The 18,409-nt window shown below is 38.5% G+C and overlaps 2 protein-coding genes and 1 non-coding gene across 3 annotated transcripts; 2 read left to right on the top strand and 1 right to left on the bottom strand.

Moving 5' to 3' along the window:
• The first annotated feature begins 373 nt into the window (after positions 1-373).
• On the top strand, positions 374-1,542 carry LOC115919889 (probable serine/threonine-protein kinase DDB_G0275165). The gene is made up of 2 exons (XM_030974477.1): positions 374-554; positions 840-1,542. The coding sequence occupies exons 1-2, from the start codon at positions 430-432 to the stop codon at positions 1,540-1,542; spliced, it is 828 nt and encodes a 275-aa protein (XP_030830337.1). The 5' UTR covers positions 374-429.
• A 2,546-nt stretch (positions 1,543-4,088) lies between these two features.
• LOC581334 (FK506-binding protein 2) lies at positions 4,089-11,156 on the bottom strand. Its single transcript, XM_781340.5, has 5 exons — positions 10,941-11,156; positions 9,877-9,939; positions 9,379-9,506; positions 7,897-7,964; positions 4,089-6,250 (listed from the first exon to the last, which is right to left on the bottom strand). Exons 1-5 carry the CDS (start codon positions 11,055-11,057, stop codon positions 6,048-6,050), a joined length of 579 nt encoding a protein of 192 aa, XP_786433.3. The 5' UTR covers positions 11,058-11,156; the 3' UTR covers positions 4,089-6,047.
• A 3,557-nt stretch (positions 11,157-14,713) lies between these two features.
• Positions 14,714-14,795, top strand: TRNAS-AGA. The gene has a single exon. It is a non-coding gene; the product is annotated as a tRNA-Ser (tRNA).
• The last annotated feature ends 3,614 nt before the right edge of the window (positions 14,796-18,409 follow it).

Here is an 18,409-nt window from a genome sequence, read left to right on the forward strand (position 1 = left end):
TATAGATGAATACTCCGGCTATTGGAGATCCATTTCTTGAATGCGGAGATTCGGCTGCAGAGAAAAGGTAAAGTAACTCATATATTATCCGATGAAAAGCTAAATACAATTACATCCATTTAGAGTAAAATATTTGTAATAAATCAAAATATGTTTTAGTACTTCTTTGTCATAATAATTTCACACCTTGATCGAAACTTGAAGCTAATTTTGAAGAATCCTCGACTAAGATCTGAATCATTTCAATTCATTCGCCGAGATGGATATACCAACATCAAATCTGTATTTACCTAAACGTGTCCCCACCATGAAACACACAACCACAAACAAAACCAAAGGAATCAAACAAACAAGCAAAGTGCAACCAGGACAAAAATCGAACAGGCAGATTAACTAAAGAAGGACTGAAACTTTACTAAAAATTGATGTATGCTATTTCTTTTCAGTCCTGGAGAGCGAGAGAGATGTGAACTGAAGGAGATGTTAGAAGATCTTCAATACCAGATGTGCAGACAAGAAAGCTTGATCAAGAAACTAAGATACCAACTCTCTGTGTAAGTATAATCAAGATTTAACAGTCCTCATGATGAAATGACAATACCGATGTGACAAAAAATATACGGTTCCTCAACTGATTTGGCGCAGTCACGTAATCTGCCTATATGGGTTTTTTAAATGTTATTTTGTTTTATTTTCATACGTGTTTTTATAAAGGATAATTGTATTAGCATTAATAATGAATAAGATTAGTAATCGAAGATTCATGAAAATTACTTTTTAAACTCTGGATCTAAAATAAAGCTGGATTATTACTTTCTTTTCAATTCATTCACTCACAGCTTCCACAAAAACGTGCTCCATGAAAAGGACTCTATGTATGACAACATGGCTTACGTAGACCGAGCTGTGGTCGAGCACATTCCTTCAGATGTGGTGGTGCCCGTCATCAAGCCCGAAGACCTTTCATTCCTGGTCGGAGCCGACGTCGATGAGGACGACGTTCTCATCGGAAAGGGTTTATTCGGGAAAGTTTTCTTGAGGCAGTATCAAGGTGAGGCTGTCGCCGTCAAGGTGCCTTACATCAGTGAGGCCGTCAGGGATGAAGATGATGAGATGAGGATGGTTCGAATCAAAGCCGATTACGCTCGTATCACCATGGAAGCCCTGGTCAATCTCGCCTTCGCTGACCACCCCTCCTTCCCGAAGACACTCGGCATCGTTGACATCGAAGGTGCTCCATCTCTCATCCTCGAGTTCCTTGGTGATAAGGAGACCGGTATGATCTACTCGCTCAGCCAGGCCATCAAGTTCCAGATTCCTGCTCTCTCCAAAGAACATTGGTTCCTCATCATGATGGACATCATCCACGGCTTGAAATCCATGCATGAGAAAGGTCTCTTGCATAACGATCTGAAAGCCAACAACATCCTCTTGCAATGGCAACTTGAAGACCAACGATGGCATGCTTTCATCATCGACATGGCAAAGTCTCGACTCAGACCATTCCCCTCAGGCACAAACAGGTGCTTAAGGAGGAGATAGCAGGGTACAAGGATGGCATCCTATTCCCGCATCTGGCTCCGGAGTACATCTTGGATCTACAACCCATGAGTGTTCAAACTGACATAATATTCTTTGGGCAAGATGCTGGCTCGGATTGAGAAGGGGATAATAAGTCGACCTTTGCGTGACCTAGCGATTGAGATGACCAATGTCAAACCTCGTCTGCGACCCTCGTGGAAACATATTGAGAAGGTCATCGCCAAAGCTCGGAAGAGAAACCTCTCATAATCTCGCCAAGATATGATATTTTATATTGATGTGTACATAATGTAAAATGATTGGTGTATTAAGTTAATATATTTATCATTTCTATAAAGAAGAGGTATTGGCCTTTAATTGTCAACCAATGACAATAACCAAAATACCGTGACGACGCAGAGAAGGAATGAACAGGCCAAATAATATTAACGATAGCCGATAGAATGTAACAAACATCCAGTCAGGACATTATCAGATCTCTTTCAGCTATGAACAATCAAAGCCAGATTATACAGAAGAGCTAAAGTGCTCGAAGTAGTTTCAAACCTGATCTGAAGCATCTGGTCACTATAATGAATTGAAGTGACTTATCGGTTTCTTTAGTACTGCGGAGGTTCTCGTCTCAAGCTGGCATGTTTTCGATGCTTCCCCTAACTATTACAACCTCAGCGAACCACCCAAAACGTTTAATACATCGAATTCAATACCCTCGATGAGCTAGAAGGTTTCGGGAAGTTCGCAAAGATGCGCGCGCGCGTTGAGCGGGAAAATATCGGAGATCTGTATGCTTGGGATCGGGAATCGACCTGCGGGAAGGGAATCGGAAGGTCATGACCAGATGGCTCCGAATACGATCAAAGAACCCAAATGGAGTTCGACGTCGTTTCGGAGCACGGACAGGGTCCATGACGAGTAGATGATAATAGACGAGGAAGAAAGGTTAGACCAATAGAAAGTCGTCTCCTTAATGAGATTGCATTTACATTGCGCTTTACAAATATACTATTACCCCGGTCATTGGATTACAGTTTGTTTTAAATCCCCACTGAAGAGAATTTGAAATACTTCTCTGTCTTGAAAACGAAAAACTGTTGGAGTGTTTTCTGGGATTGTGTTGGTTCGTGATGAGGAAAACAGGTTATCTTGGCGCGAGGATGTACAGCGGGAAGGGAGCTGGCGAATCACGTGATACAGACGGTTCTGCATGAACACAAAATGGCGACCATGACGAAATCGATTCGATTTCCTCATCGTTTTGTTTCAGGACACAATCGAAATGGAGAAAGTAGAGTAGACTGGTGCTGACTAGAGTGAAAAGAATGAAGTAGAGTTTGCAAAAAGAAAATGAAAGGCATTGAATTCTGAATTTATGTAAAATAAATGTTAAAAAAAAAAAATAATGATACAAAAATATATAAACAATAAGCTCATGTGCATGAGTATCTTTTTGTTTGTTTATTTGTTTATGAAGTATTTCATCAATGCTGTATTAAAAGTAGATAATCTAAAATTCGAAAAGGAAATTGTATAAAGGAAACTAAAAGAGAATAAAAGAAAGAGCAGAGCGAAGAAAGAGTGACCGAGAAAGAGAGAGAGAGAGAGAGAGAGAGATTGAGAGAGACAGAGACAGAGACAGAGAGACATATACGGTAGACATAGAGAGAGAGAGAGAGAGAGAGAGACAGAGACAGAGCAGAGCAGGAAATGGAAAGGAAGTCAGAAAGGAATGGTTCGGGTTTTAGAAGGGAAAGCAAATTTCGGCGGAGCAACTGTCGGCGGAGCAACTGTCGTTCGAGGAGCATTTGTCACCGGAGCAATTATCGCGTTTTGTGGAGCAATTGTCGGCGGAGCAATTGTCGGCGGAGCAAATGTCGGCGGAGCAATTGTGGGCGGAGCAATTGTGGGCGGAGCAAATGTCGGCGGAGCAAATGTCGGCGGAGCAATTGTCGGCGGAGCAAATGTCGCGGAGCAAATGTTGCGGAGCAATTGTCGCGTTTTGCGGAGTAAATGTCGGCGGAGCAATCGTCGGCGGAGCATGTGTCGGGTTACCGTCCTTCCTGGAAGCATCCGCAATGGAAGCGCACATACTTCTCGATATTTGACAACTGTACAGTGGCGTAACGTGGGTTTAGCAATTAGGGGGGGGGGGCACAATTGCAAAATTGTCGATGATTTGGGCACCGGGGTTAGTATTTGATGGATGTACAAGAGATATCAGGGCCATTGAGGGGGTAGTGGAAGTAGTCGTAACTATCATCTTCTTATATAGCCTTCCCCTTCTTAACTCTCTCTCACTCTCTCTCTTTCTTACACACACACTCTCTCTCTTTATGTTGTTTCTTTCTCTCTCTCTCTCTCTCTCTCTCTCGATCGACAAGGGAAAGAAGCACAGTTGCTACATTTTGACAGGTGCTGGCAAAAATATTTAACTTTTAGAAATTATACAAGCTGCAAACACACAAGGCACACATGCACATTTCAAAACCAACATATCAAAGGCATGATATTTCATATAAATAATGAAATAAATAAGAAAAATAATGAAGTATTGATTCATTAAAAAGTGATTTATTACAGTCATGATTTTTCACATAGTATTTTATAGAATAGACAAGCACCGACATTGACTTTGTTCAAACTAGCTCTTTGCACTTCCATATCAATGGATATTCATTAGCCAAAATACAAGCAAAATAAACAAACAGAAAAAAAGTAAAAGATAGAGAAAATAAAAAGTCCCTCACATACAGTCAGACCTGTATCTGTTATCGGAATGTATTTATTTGTGAACATGTCCAAGTCTATAGGCATACCGATCCTTCATCAACACATACTTTAAATTTCTTGCATGATATGATTATTTTTACATACAAGTGAGATCGCAAATTTATGTAAATATCACTGGACAATTTGCATACTTCTGCTGTTACAAGAATATAGAGTTGACCACTATAACAGCAACATTGACTGTACATTTAAAGGTTTTTGAAGAAAAACATTAAGATAAAGTAAAGGCAAGGAAAGCTATACAATTTATAATAATGAAGAAAAGAAAGAAGAAAAAAAATTACACAAAATATTTTGGCACCATCTTCCTGCATATTAAATCATGAACACCATTTAAATTTCATATCTCAAACTCGGGTGTATATGACTATAATACCTAAAGACAATCTATAGATTTAACATGTGCAACCCTTGTATCGTAAATGCATGACAGAATGTACATGATGTTGGAATGTTAATAGATATATACAATTTGGTGTGAATACAGTTTAAGCCATGATTTAAAAAAAATTGGATGAAATTAATCATCTTGATACTGCATAATATGCACTGAATTGGCTATGCACATGTAGATGAATGGAAAGAAAAACATGTAGTAAAACAAATATGAAACAGTGACGTGATGAAGAGAGGGGGGGGGGTCTAAAAGCATACTGGAATGTGAAAGATAAGAAAAAGACAAAAAAATGAAGAGAGAGAAAGAGAGGGGGGGGGGCAGAACTAGAGGAAATATATTACTTCATTCTCTACCAGAAATATTGCGAGTGTAAAATAACTTCATTTACTTGATCAAACTCTAATTATAATTTTAACTCAGAAATTTTCTCTCATAAATGTATATTATTTTTCTATCTTGAGGCCAAAGCATACTCTTCATTCTCTAAAAGCCTTTACAGATTGCTTGACTTAGCAACAACTGATATTTTCATATTAATGCACAGCCTCACTGCTCAGGCACACTGGCAAGAAAGCATCTACAAAATACCTTTGCTCCAACATCCAATTTCAAAATGGATATTACAAATATCAGTACTTCTAATGAAACAAAAACAATAACAACAAGGTAAATACCAGGCTGCTTTATGTGTTGTATCAAGGGGCTGAATATGCTCCCCTTAGGTAGGTAGGTTGGCTTCCACAAAAAATTCCTAAAAAAATATTTCATATGTCTAAAGCTAATGCCATAAAATAACACAATTGCTATTTTAGGATGTCCCAGGCATAAGGGTTGTAGCACCCCATGTACATCCTTTGTGATTCCATAGGTAGCTTCTCATATTCTTACTATATATTTTAATCGCAGGACAAACATTTATAAACTATATTTGCAGCTGCGTTATCTCATTGGAAATATATCTTTAAAGTCATACTTATTGAAGTCAATATGATATCTTTTTATAGCAATTTCACTCCAACATACTTCTATAAATGTTAACTATTTGTTTGGAGTTCAAGTTTTTGTGACATTCGTGTAAGAAGTAAAACACATTACACACAGCAGACGGATACACGAATAAGCTTCATCAAAGCAACACAAAAGATTTTTCCAATTACTTTGGTATATAATTGCAGTTTGAAACATGGACTGAAACAGAGAAACTGACAACTCACACGAAGCACATCCCTAAAATTATTTGTAAGTGTGTTTTTTTTCCAACTTGCATAATAACAGTCCACTGAGTGTATTATTAAAAGTGCAGGGTACTAAATGTTGTACATTATCTCTTCTTTTTGCCCCTTCTGTCCCCTTTTAATTTCCCTAATGGATTTTTGGCGCTCTTCTCCCACATGTAATAGAGGAGTAGGATCACTATCGATGGAGGGACTATGAATCGGACGAGCTTCATTATTCGATTGGCAAGAGAAGTTTCAGGTTTCTGTAAATCCACAAGCTCTGTTTCGAAGACGAGTGTCGAATCGGCTACGAGAAACAAAAAGAAAGGCATAAGAAATACATGTAACAGATTAATATGCACTGGTGCGACATGGTTTCCATTTGTTGTACGAGCACTATCTATCTTGTATGAGTATGTGGCAAGTGAAGAGCCGTGTGAGTCAAAAAAGAGTTTACACCTAGAGAATTGCTAATAATTTTAAAAATCATTTATTTACAGTAAATTGTTATACATCTTATCAAAAGGTGTTTTATCCCAAATCATTTGGTATCATTTTTGTGTGGCATGTGTTTTCATGCTCGGATGAACAGGATGCATTGTTTGCGAGAGTGCATTTTAAAAATAATCAGCAATTTTCTAGGTGTAAACTTTTTTTGACTCACACTGTATATTTGAAAATGATTGCACTGTTTACTGGCTAAAGCACTTTAACAAAACACTTTAACAAAAATCATATTTTATTCCCAGAAAGTTGATGCCATGAGGGGTTGAGAAAACAGGTCAAAGTATCTTAAAATCTGATGGCAAATAATTCATTCAAAATTGTCAATTCCCAACCGGGTGCCACATCAAAAATTTAGGATCCAAAACATCAGATACAGACTACACGCAAAATTACATGGCAATATATTATTTTGTGAAATTCATCTCTCTACTCCATATTATTGAGGGTCACGCATTTTATACTGATCTTTAGAAAGTGCATGGTGAATTTTTTCCCCCCTCATATATCCTACATGACTGTGTTTCCTCCCTATAGTATACCTCCATTCAAGCCAACTGACAAGGCACTGCCATAGCCTATCGTTTATTGATTACACCCACTTGCTGTGTCCCATCCTTTGAGTGGGAGTTCCATCAATTTTTGTTCTTAATTTCTTTTTGTATCTCATGAACATTCAGCATTGTTTTTCTGCCAAACGCATGAATTGATTATCTATACATGATTTTTATCGATCCACAATAATAACATTCAAATATGAAGTTTAATGCTAGTCATGGTAGTGCATTGGAACAAACTCTATCAAAACACTCATATTAGTTCCACATCAATAGGAACAGAGATTATGTATAAAGCTAGAAAAGCATGCATGGATATTCCCTTCCGATTGCCTTCGCTTCGCCCCCTCCCACTGCAATCCTTTTCTCAGATTGAATAACAATTGAAAACAGTAAAAACTTCAATAATCAATAGTGATCATCCAACTTGTAATAATCAGATACAATGTTCTAACCTACAACCAATCAGGATAAAGATTTTTATAGTTTACTGCTAATAGGATTAATATTGTATTTGATTTATAAGTTTCAAGGCAAAAGGATCCCCATCCTCATAAGGTCCGTCTTCATCAACTCAAATTTTGCCAAATAACCAGCTATTTTAACTATCCTGATCGCATATTATGCAGCTAATTTGCATCTTCATCGGCCCACAGTTGCCTTTAGACGGATATTTGGTCGAGAAAATATCTGGAGAAATATTGGTCGTTTCCTAAATACCCCGCTATTTAGAAAATAGCGTGCTAATTTGGGCCCATCCGAGCTAGTTTGTGATGAGCGTATCTGTCTGGTGGAGACACAATTTTGAGTTTCGGGATGATATCCCGAGTCTGAAAATAGCGGGCTATTTGGAAAACTTGAGCTGATGAAAACAGGCCTAAAGTCTACTTACGTGGTATGGGTCCGCTTCCTTTCTTTCCATAACCTAGATGAGGAGGGATGATGAGTTTACGCTTCTCCCTAGAGGCAAGTCAATGAAACATACAAATCAACAATGCATCTTAAGAATAATATACTAAACGATGAGGTGTACATCTGGGCCCCAGCTGATAAGAATCTCATTTGATATCAATCACATTTCTGTACTAATGAGATAGGAGATGTGATTGATATCAATAATAAATTATTTGTAATCAATCTCGACTCTCGTATTCAAAAAAATTATTACTATTATTGTTATTATTATCATTACTATCATTATCATTATTATTATCATTAATATCATCATTTATATACCTCACTTAAGTAATCCAGCAATCTGATTGGTCGAAATTGCATTCATAAACTTTAACTGTTCCCGAAAATTTCCGGTAACCATGGTTGAAAAAACAGTTCAAAATCCCAATAACCATGGTTATTGGGAAAATAGGTCAGTCTCCATGGTTACCCCATAGGTTTACATGTTAAAAAATGGTCTGAGCGATCGAGGATACCGTACGTGTGCGAAGAATTGGTCGGTAATTTCAATACAATTGAATCTCGATCGATCTTACCGACAATTTTATCTTGCATTGTTGACATGAAGACGAAAAAAAAACTTCCAAAAACAAAAAAACAACATCTGCCCGATAGATCTTGATCTAAATTCGTGCCAATATGCATTGCAAAAGTAAAAGAAGGGCCCGTTTAATGGAGCAGCGGCGAAGCATCGACCACGCGAAGCCGTTTTCAATTCATTTTAATGTATATATTAAAGAAAACTACTGTTTATGGTGACATAGCGCGCTGGCCGAGCGGTTTGAGGCGCTGGCTGTAGTTACATCACCTTTTGTACGCAAGAGTTCGAATCCCATCTTCGAAAAAAGTTTTTTTTTTTCTTTTTTCTTTTTTTTAATTTTTTTTTTGGCATATAAAAGTATTAATGACTGCTTTAATATCCGAGAAATAGTTGTTTTTATACGCTCTCGGGAAGGTTACAATTGGGCTATCACCCTCGGCACGCCTCGGGTAATAGCACAATTCTAACCTTCCCTTGAGCGTATAAAAACAACTATTTCTCTCAAAGCAGTCATTAATACTATATAATATCATTATCATCATTATCATTATTATTATAATTAGCAGCAGTAGAAGTAGTGTAGACTTCACCTCCTTTGAAGTTAAGTTAGGAATTTGGTTAGTGTAGATATTGACTGTGGAGAGATTGTCTATGGCGCATGTGTCTTACAACTGTCAGACTAAAGTCGAACCTGCTCTAGTAACCACCTGTATAGAAAGACCACCTTTTTAAGAAGACCCCATTTTTTGTTTCCCTCAAGAATGGATTGCCATTGAAACTATTTTTCTAGTCTCCCGTGAACGTTCTTTATACACAGGTTTCACTGTATTTGTATGATTGACCTCCAAATGAAGACCAACTTGAATACCTACTTACCCTATACACATGCCTTCAATGCCCAACTCCCAGCCCTGGATCACCATCTTGCCGCCCAGCTTAAAATCAATCGGCTCTCGATTGTCCTGCCTTGAGGAGTCAAAGATGGCACCGTTCTCAAAGGTACCCTGTATGTAAAAAGCAAGATATTCAAAATGTATGATCACACAACAAATATGTTCATAAATATACAATGTTGGCATATAATTATGTTTATTAGGTTTAAATTATTTTTAACTAAATGTTCTGTAAGTTTGTTATAATGTATATATCCAACTTGTGTAATTCATGTGCAATTCAGTTGTGAAACTGTGAAACTGCCATTCCCGAAAGATGCAATAAAATACCATTAATCTTCAATGTGTTTTGGCTCACAGTAAATAAAATGTGGTATGATTTAACGATGATGGTAATAAAGGTAAATATGAATTTACAATGCTTTGCATGCTTCAGCCACAATCTGAACTAAAGAGAAGAAAATCTTAATCTTATACTTACTGTGTAATGCACTTTGACAACATCTCCAGTTTGTGCCACAACAGTACATTCCTCCGGTTTGTACTGCAAGGTTAAAAAAAGGAGAACAGGATAACAAGAAATAGTGAAAAGAAATTTATTAAATAAGGTTATATAGATTTGATAGCTTGGAGTAATTAGGCAAAGTACATAATTCCAATCTAGATTTGCACAAAACTCCTCACATGTGGTAATCTTCAAGAATTTGTGGTGGTAACATTTTGGAAATGAAGTCACAGTCAAACTTCTGAAGTGCCAATTGATTGTTCATCTAATTTTGTAAGTGTTGTACATAAATTTGGTGGTAGAAAACTTGATCCATACCTAACCATGTCACGCATGTACAGGTATATGCAAAAACCTGTAAATTGTATGGGCAGAGTATTTGGTGGTTGATTTATTGGGGGCCTATCATAAAAGGCAATTCGCAAATTCAACACGGAACGCAACAGAGGAAAATTAGAGGTGGTTTCCTCAGTTTTTCTACATGATTTGAATTGTGAATCGGCTGCAAATTACAGAGCTGATTTATTACTCTGATTTTGGGGCGCAGTTTTTTAAAAATTAAATGTTTCAACAACAAAAACAAAACAACAAAAAACAAAAACAAAAAACATTTTTCGATCACCCACTCGTTTTGGACATGAGCGTAGGAGCACTGAGGAGGGCATTGTAGGATGGTCAAGGAGGTTGATACCATTATGGTTAGACCGTAATGATGTAGGACTGGGGGTGAAGCCAGACATATACAGTCCTATGCGGCAGAATGCCCATCGATATAAATTTATAATATATTTATAAAATTATAGAGACCGATTTAACTTCAGAAGCTTCGGTCCAGACAGGGATCGTTATGAAGTAATCAAGATTCCACACATAGCATTAGTATGCTTGTTGTATTAAAAAGTGTTTAGTCTAGACGACCTCTATTGATTCTCAACATTTCAAATACCACTGCACTGTCACGGTGACGAATACTAGGAAAGAAAGGATCAAATACCACGCACAAACACAATATAACAGGCATGGGACTGAAATATATTTACCTCTGATATAATTTCCAGTTCCTTTGGCTTTTTCTTCTTAGCTGCGTGTGCTATTGACAGACAGGTACAAACTATTGCAATCCCTACAATTACACTTTCATATTTAATTAAAATCATGGTGATCAGGTGATTAGATCACCAAATATAATAAGCAAAAAAAATCCCGAGTCGTGTCTCCTTCGCGGATTTTCATTTGTTATGTTGAGGACGTGGATATGAACTTTGAACTTCTAGCACTGGTGCCTGGAATTTTGCAGGGTAATCATTATGGACCGCTCCATCTCCCCCCCCCCCCCCCCCCCATTCCCAATTCCCTCACCCTTCCCCGACAAAATAAATTTCCATTAGCATAGCTGTAGAAATATGAATCGTTTTAAAGAAAAATTAGATTCAATATATTTTTTCTCAATCTAATTTTTCTTTAAAACGACTTCTACTGCTATGCTAATACTTAAAGGGGAGTAATGGAAATTGGTTTGTTACAACTCTCGATAGTACAATATGAGAGAGAGAGTGTATGTATTATATGGGCCCCAAGTGTGTTATTCCTGATTTAAATCTATTTTTATAATCGCTGAAGGCAGGCTTGTATACAAGGCCTTGCCTTTTTGACTTGTCTCCAAACACTTTCATATGATCAATATGTGTATTTTTTTTTCTATTTCTTTGTCTTATCAGTTTATATTATTGTTCATGTAATATACTGACATCATTTTGTAACTTTTATAGTTTGTTGTTTAAATTAGTATATTAACTTGAAACTTGAAGGAAGGAAGGAAAAAGAAAGTTGGATGGGAAAATAATGCAGATCTATCCGGAGGAGAGGAGATAAAAAAAAAAAAAAAAAAGTTGTGCTTTAATAAATTAAATTCAAGTTTAATTTGATTTATTTAGAATCATCATCTGTGTCTTTTTGTTTATGTGCTCAAGTTCTCCCCCATCCACCCTCTTTTTATTTCATCACCCGGAAATTTTCAGTTGAAATTTGTATTCACCATAGCTTTAAAAAAAGACTATAAATCGAAAGCATTTCACGTAATTTTTTTCTTGATTTTTCTTTTCTCTTTAATACGAGGGGCCCCGTTGCGGGGTTCAAAATGGATTACGGAAAGTCAGATCTTTGCAATGTGTGTATTTGCATCTTTACAGAACTGTAAAAAGCTAGTAGATATGCTGCAAATTTGGGTTTTGTTAAGGTCTTGTAAAGGGAAAAACAAAATTAGCCGCCCACTTGAAAAGAATTAGGAAAGATAATTGATAATCGAAGAGCTCAAATGTTTTATAAATCAATTGTAACAGCCAAATTTTGATAACTGAAATGTTGTTTGGGGCAGCACTTATAACTGAGACCAAACGCCAAAAGTTACAAACATTACAAAATTACTTTTTGAGAGTAACCCTTAGAGTTGATTATGTACCCAACTGTAGCACTCTATTATGAACAAACTAAGTTAGACTATTTTTTTTGTTTAACTCCGTAGGATCAAACAGTTAGCTCATAATTATAGGCTTACTGTTTATCGAGCTATAATAGAAATTGTTCTATTTGCATATGCAATATTTTTAAGAGACGTGTGTAAAGATATGAAACAAAAACTGGTGAACAGCTCAGGCAGGAACAGCTAAGTCCGACGCCCCGCCCCCCTCCCTCCTGGCCAAAAAAGAAAGAAAAAAGATTCGCTCGAAAAAAGGGTGTTTCTTCCCCCCCCCCCCCCCCTGCCTATTCACCGGCTGGCTGAGTCGCCGCTAAATGTTTCCTCAGATATCCTCCCCCCTCCCTCTTGCACCCGGCTAGATCCGCCATTGGAACAGCTTATGATAAATAGAGGAGTTTTGGAGGAGGAAATTATGGAAAAGTCTTTCTGATGATATTAGATAGAGCTCATCCAAAAATATTGAACTATTAAAAAAAAAAAACTTTCTGCAAGGATTTTCAAAAAAAATTGTTTGAAGTCGAATATTGATGAAAGAATACAATCTACATGTAGGTTTACTGCGTACAACAGAAAACCCGAATTATGTATTTTTAAATCAATATTTGTGTTCAAACAACACTATTGTTTAGGGGAATCTTTGCAGAAGTGTGTGTTTTATACATCCTCTTACTCTATTATAATCCAGGCGCGTACGCAGGGAGGGGGGGGGGGGATTAACCCCCCTTTGGTATTTTGTGTGTGTGTATTTTGGAGCAACCCCCCCCCCTTTGGTAATTTTTTTTTTTTTACCCCCCCCCCCCCGCTTATTCAGCGGCTGGCTGAGTCGTTGCGAAATTTTCGGCCCGATTTAAAAATGTTAACCCCCCCCCCCCTTAAAAAAATCCTGCGTACGCCACTGCTCTAATGGGGGGGGGGTTGGAGGGTTAAACCCCCCCCCTTTGTTTTTTGTTTTTTTTATTAAAAAAAAAAAAAAAAAAAAAATTCCCATGGTTGACCTCAAAAAGATGACCTTACCCCCCCCCCCCCCCAACGGAGCAAAATGTCAAATTTTCAAATTTCGATACCAAAAAAAAAAAAAAAAGTGTCCTCTTACCACCCCCCCCCCCCCCCCCCCCCCGCTTATTCAGCGGCTGGCTGAGTCGTTGCGAAATTTTCGGCCCAATTTATAATTGTTAACCCCCCCCCCCCCCTTTGAAAAAATCCTGCGTACGCGCCTGACTAGGGGCATGATTATATAGATTTGTTGCAAAAAAAGAAATTGCAAGAATATATTGTGGATAGTGAAATATGAACACCATCAAAATACAGTTTAAAGACCGACAATACTACTGGGCCAGAAGGGATTAGACTACCCAGCCAGGTCACTGGCAGGTGGCTATATATCAACTCAGCTCTTAACTAACTTAAGAGGATCATGGCGGACCAACAGGCACCGATTTTGGAAGTTTTCTATATAAAGGGAGCAAGTAGCAGAAGCGGATCTAGAGGGGGGGTTGGGGGGGTTGCAACCCCCCCCAAAAAAAAAAATCCGGGGACCATTTTTTTAAATCTTATCTTTTTTTTTAAACTTGTAATTTTATTTTATTCTATTTCTATGTATTTATTTCATTTATTATTATTATTATTATTATTATTATTATTATTATTATTATTATTATTATTATTATTATTATTATTATTATTATTATTATTATTATTATTATTTCTTTTTGGGGGGAGGGAGGGGGGGGGGGGGGGGTTGGGCGAACAAATGTCACAGAGTCCCTTGCCCCCCCCCCCCCCCCATCAGCTTTTTTGAGGACACGGGCCACCGCCGAAGTGACAAGCTAGGCCAGCGTTGCCGATTCTCATCCCCAAAATCCCCACATTAAAAAAAAAAAAAAAAAAAAAAAAGGAAAAAAAAAAAAAAAAAAAAAGAAAAAAAGAAAGAAAAAAGAACGCACGCTGGAGAGAAACCCTTTCAAGTGCAAATATTGTGAGAAGATATTCAACTCATCTGGTAACTTAACCAAACACATGATAACTCTGGATATAACTGTGTATTTAACTGTTACTTGATTTAAAAAGACGTTATCATGCACTGCTTTTTATGGTCTCCATTGTGTTAATAGATGCCAGGAAAACATCACTTACGGGGTTCAAATAAACACCCAAAAAAAATCGGCTCGCCGCTTCGCGGCTCGTGGACGATGCTCCGCATCGTCATTATTGGTCAACCCCCCCCTGAGCAAAAAGCTAGATCCGCCCCTGAGTAGCTACAAGTAGGACAGTGGGGCTGATTCTGTTTAATCAGCCATTTATGAACGGGAAGCCAGCGACCGATCTCCCAGTATCAAAGTAATCGTGGCCGAGTGGTTAAGGCGATAGACTAGAAATCTATTGGGGTTTCCCCGCGCAGGTTCGAATCCTGCCGATTACGAAACTTTTTTTCTTCATTTTGCTCCAGTTTTAATGAAATGAGGAGGATGTTGAGGATATCCTGGAAGGTCCATAACTCCATTGACATATCGAGGGGGTGTTTTGGGTGTTCAAATATCCCCCCTTGGCAAACGGGTGTTTTAGGTGTTCAAACACCCCCTCTTTGCTCAAGGGGGGGGGGGGGTGTGGGTGGACAGCTGGTAGATTCGCCACTAAATATTTTCTTACGAATTGGGGGAAAAAAGTTACTTCTTACCACACCCCCCCCCTCAAATGGCATTTTGTAAAGGACATAGTTTAACTGGATGGAAATGAGTGACGTATCCAGGCATTATGGCACCCGGAACCGTTGGCCCCCTACCCCCACTGAGCGAAATATCGGTCGGCGGCGCCCCCCCCCCTTATTGGAAAATCCCGGATCCGCCACTGTCCTCTTTTACATTATGATACAATTTATGCAAAATTTTGCCTTTAAATTTTTGGGCGAATTTGGGGCTCCCAAAAACTTTAGAGGGCTTCATTATGAGTAGACAGGGGTGGAGTGGCCATGAACGGTTTTTGGATTCAAAGCTCCATTTTTTTTGGTACACAAATTATATTTTTATTTTGAGAAGATAAGTTCGGGGACGCAATTTATTGCTTGTTTCATTCCGGGTGCCATAATGCTAAACATAATGTTAAACTAAGTCCTTTACAAAATGCCATTTAAGGTACCACGTATAAAAAAAAGAAAAAATACTTTCAATTGTTTTTTATTGAGTGTCTATATAACTATGTCATTGTACCTTCAACCGTTGAAGGATGGCCAGTAGGGCGTTTCAAACTCAATATTGTGGAAATCATCCAATCGATTTTTTTAATCCAGTAATAAGCGTTATCTTCTATACTACTGAATGAGATGGAAGGCTTAATCTGTTGGTTCTTTTGTGCTCTTTTAAAAATGCGATTGGATCCTGATGCCCACAACTTGATTGGGCCGAATTCACAACGGAGGGCCCTTGGTGGGTTTTAGGGGGTAGAGCCCCCGGGAGCTCATGGAAAAATACTGCCATTTTAGCAATACTTGTAAATCACTGGTATCAAATTAAAAATAACCCATGTTTAAATTGTATTGGGGGGGGGGGGGGTTACTGCCCCCCCCCCCATCAGTACGCCAGTGACAGAGGCGGAGGTGACGGAAGGGACTACCCCCATAAAGCTGTATGATAAGTCTTATATGTAAACCCCTCACAGGTTTTTGAAGTTCTGTTGTGTTACAAAATTAAATTCTTCAGCAAAACTACAGCATAAAAACAAGCAATATACTTTTTTCACGCTTCACTTTTACTTTGCCGATATCTAGTGTGCAGTCCGAAGGGTTGTAAATATTTACTAGGTAAATTTTAGTAAGTACTGAGCAGGAAAGGACTTCTTAAAAGAGCAAGCTGAATATTCATTTTTGGAACACTGATCTATTTCTATAACTTTTAATCTTGTTAACATACAGTGTAATTTGTACATACGTGATACCAACAGAATACATATTTTCTTCAATATTTACTTGTATATTTTTAGGATACTATGCGAAGGAGCGTAGCGACCGAGCGAGAATATTTTAGCATTTCTATTAGTCTAAACGCTGTACTCTTGGGCCCACCAGAGCCTTAAAGCGTGTTGCAGTCTTTAGTCAGTATTTGCTATACATTTTGTTGGTGTGCACTTTTTCAAATTATACATACGTTTAATATTGAAGCTGTTGCCCTTTGTATAAGTAATAAGTAGCCTTGAACGTGTCGCAATAAATCATGTGTGAGTGAGCTTGAAGTTTAATGGTGTAGGTTTGTTTGAAACTGTATAGCCTTTACTCTGTTTTTAATGAGATATATCTCCAATCAAATCAAATCAAACTGAGTGATGTTATCGTACAACTAAACAATATTAATCTTTATAAGCCTGGGAAACTTGAAAATTGCATTACAATGTGAATTCATTGTCAGTGAAAATGTAATACAATACACAACAATGGGCAAATAATTGTTTCCAGACCAATGATTTAAGTAAGAAGAACTTACATTTTATATTGAAACTGTTGCCGTTGTACATACATCAGGCGCGGATCCAGGATTTCTTGGGGGGGGGGGGGGGGGGCAAAATTTGAAATTATGCGAGCCAAATATTGGTTCGTAATGGTGACCAGCAGTGACGTAATTGGGGGTGGGTGGGTGCAGGGAGGGGCGAGTTTCCCCCTCCCTCCTCCTCGAAACGCGGAAGCTTTGACATTTCAATAAATTATTAGAGAAAGAAGACGATTTGTTGTACCGTTCCAAAAAAAATAATCCTCGTCTGAATTGGGTTTTCCCCCTCCCGCGCTAAGCGGAAGCTTACGTTTCATTAAATCATTAGAGAAAGAAGACGATTTGTTGTGTCGTTATCCCCTTTTTTTCTGTTCTTCTTCCTCTTTTTTCCTTTCTTGTATCTCCTCTTTTCCTTTTTTCTTTCCCTTTCCTTCCTTCTCTTTTATTTTTTGATGGGGGGGGGGGGGGCAACAGCCTGGGAGGCAAGTCCTTTTGCCCCCCCCCCACCCCCGATCTACTTCTTCCCTCTTTTCTTTTCTTCTTCCTCTTCTTTTTTCCTTTCCCTCCTCTTTCCCTTTCCCTTCTTTCCTTCTCTTTCTCTCCTTTTTTTTTTTGCGGGGGGGGGGGGGGGGGCAAGGCCCGCTCGGCCCCCCCCCCCTGGATCCGCGCCTAGACAAACCTCCTTTGTGAATTCGGGCCATTGGGTTTGAAACGCCCTAATGATCAAGCAACTCGAAAGAATCCATCTACAGTAGATAAAAAGGATTAACCCTTTTCGGATTAGTGACTTTGCCTATTCATTGTCATCTATCTTCGCTCCAGTAAACTCGAGGTTCAACAAGAATTGTGTGAATAATATTGAAAGTATACACTGAAGGCCGGGACGAAAGCTTGCATACTAAACATTATGTTAAGGCTGTTAAGCTACAGTAGAAGCTTATAAACTACATGAAAACGTAAAGGATTGTCTTGGGATCTACTTCTATACGGATGGAATCTAGGGCAGAGATTTTGCCGTGAAGCCTCCGGAAGTTATTGAATTTTCAACAATTTAGACAATTCAAAATGGCCTAATTCACTATAGCGATAGATATTGTAATTTCCTCATTGAAAGTCACAAAGCCCCTATCATTTCATTTGAGAAAACATGTCTCTTTCTCTCTTAATGACAATTATATAGAACTGTATAAGGAGCACTATTTTTGTTGTTGGCCCAAATCGTGAGAAAATATTTAGCGGCAAATCAGCAAGCCTGCGGGGGGGGGGGGGGGGGGGGTAAGCACTAACTTTTTGTTTGGCTCACTGGGAGGGAGGTGAACACACCCCCCTTGCCCATGTTGAGCAATAACAACAACAAAACATTTGTTACTTTTTTTTGCCAGGAGAGGGGGGGGGGGGAGGGGTTCCACACCTAAAACACCCCCTGTTTACCAACCCAAACCACCTCCCCTCGATACACCTTTGGGGGGGGGGCGGGGTGGGGGGTTATCTTCGACTCCTGTGTCTTCCCTTTGATATGAACAACACAGGGCCTAGATCGACACCCAAGGAAATACAAGTC

The sequence above is a fragment of the Strongylocentrotus purpuratus genome, unplaced genomic scaffold (assembly GCF_000002235.5).
Source record: "Strongylocentrotus purpuratus isolate Spur 01 unplaced genomic scaffold, Spur_5.0 spur5_scaffold_7, whole genome shotgun sequence".
Taxonomy (NCBI): Eukaryota; Metazoa; Echinodermata; class Echinoidea; order Camarodonta; family Strongylocentrotidae; genus Strongylocentrotus; species Strongylocentrotus purpuratus.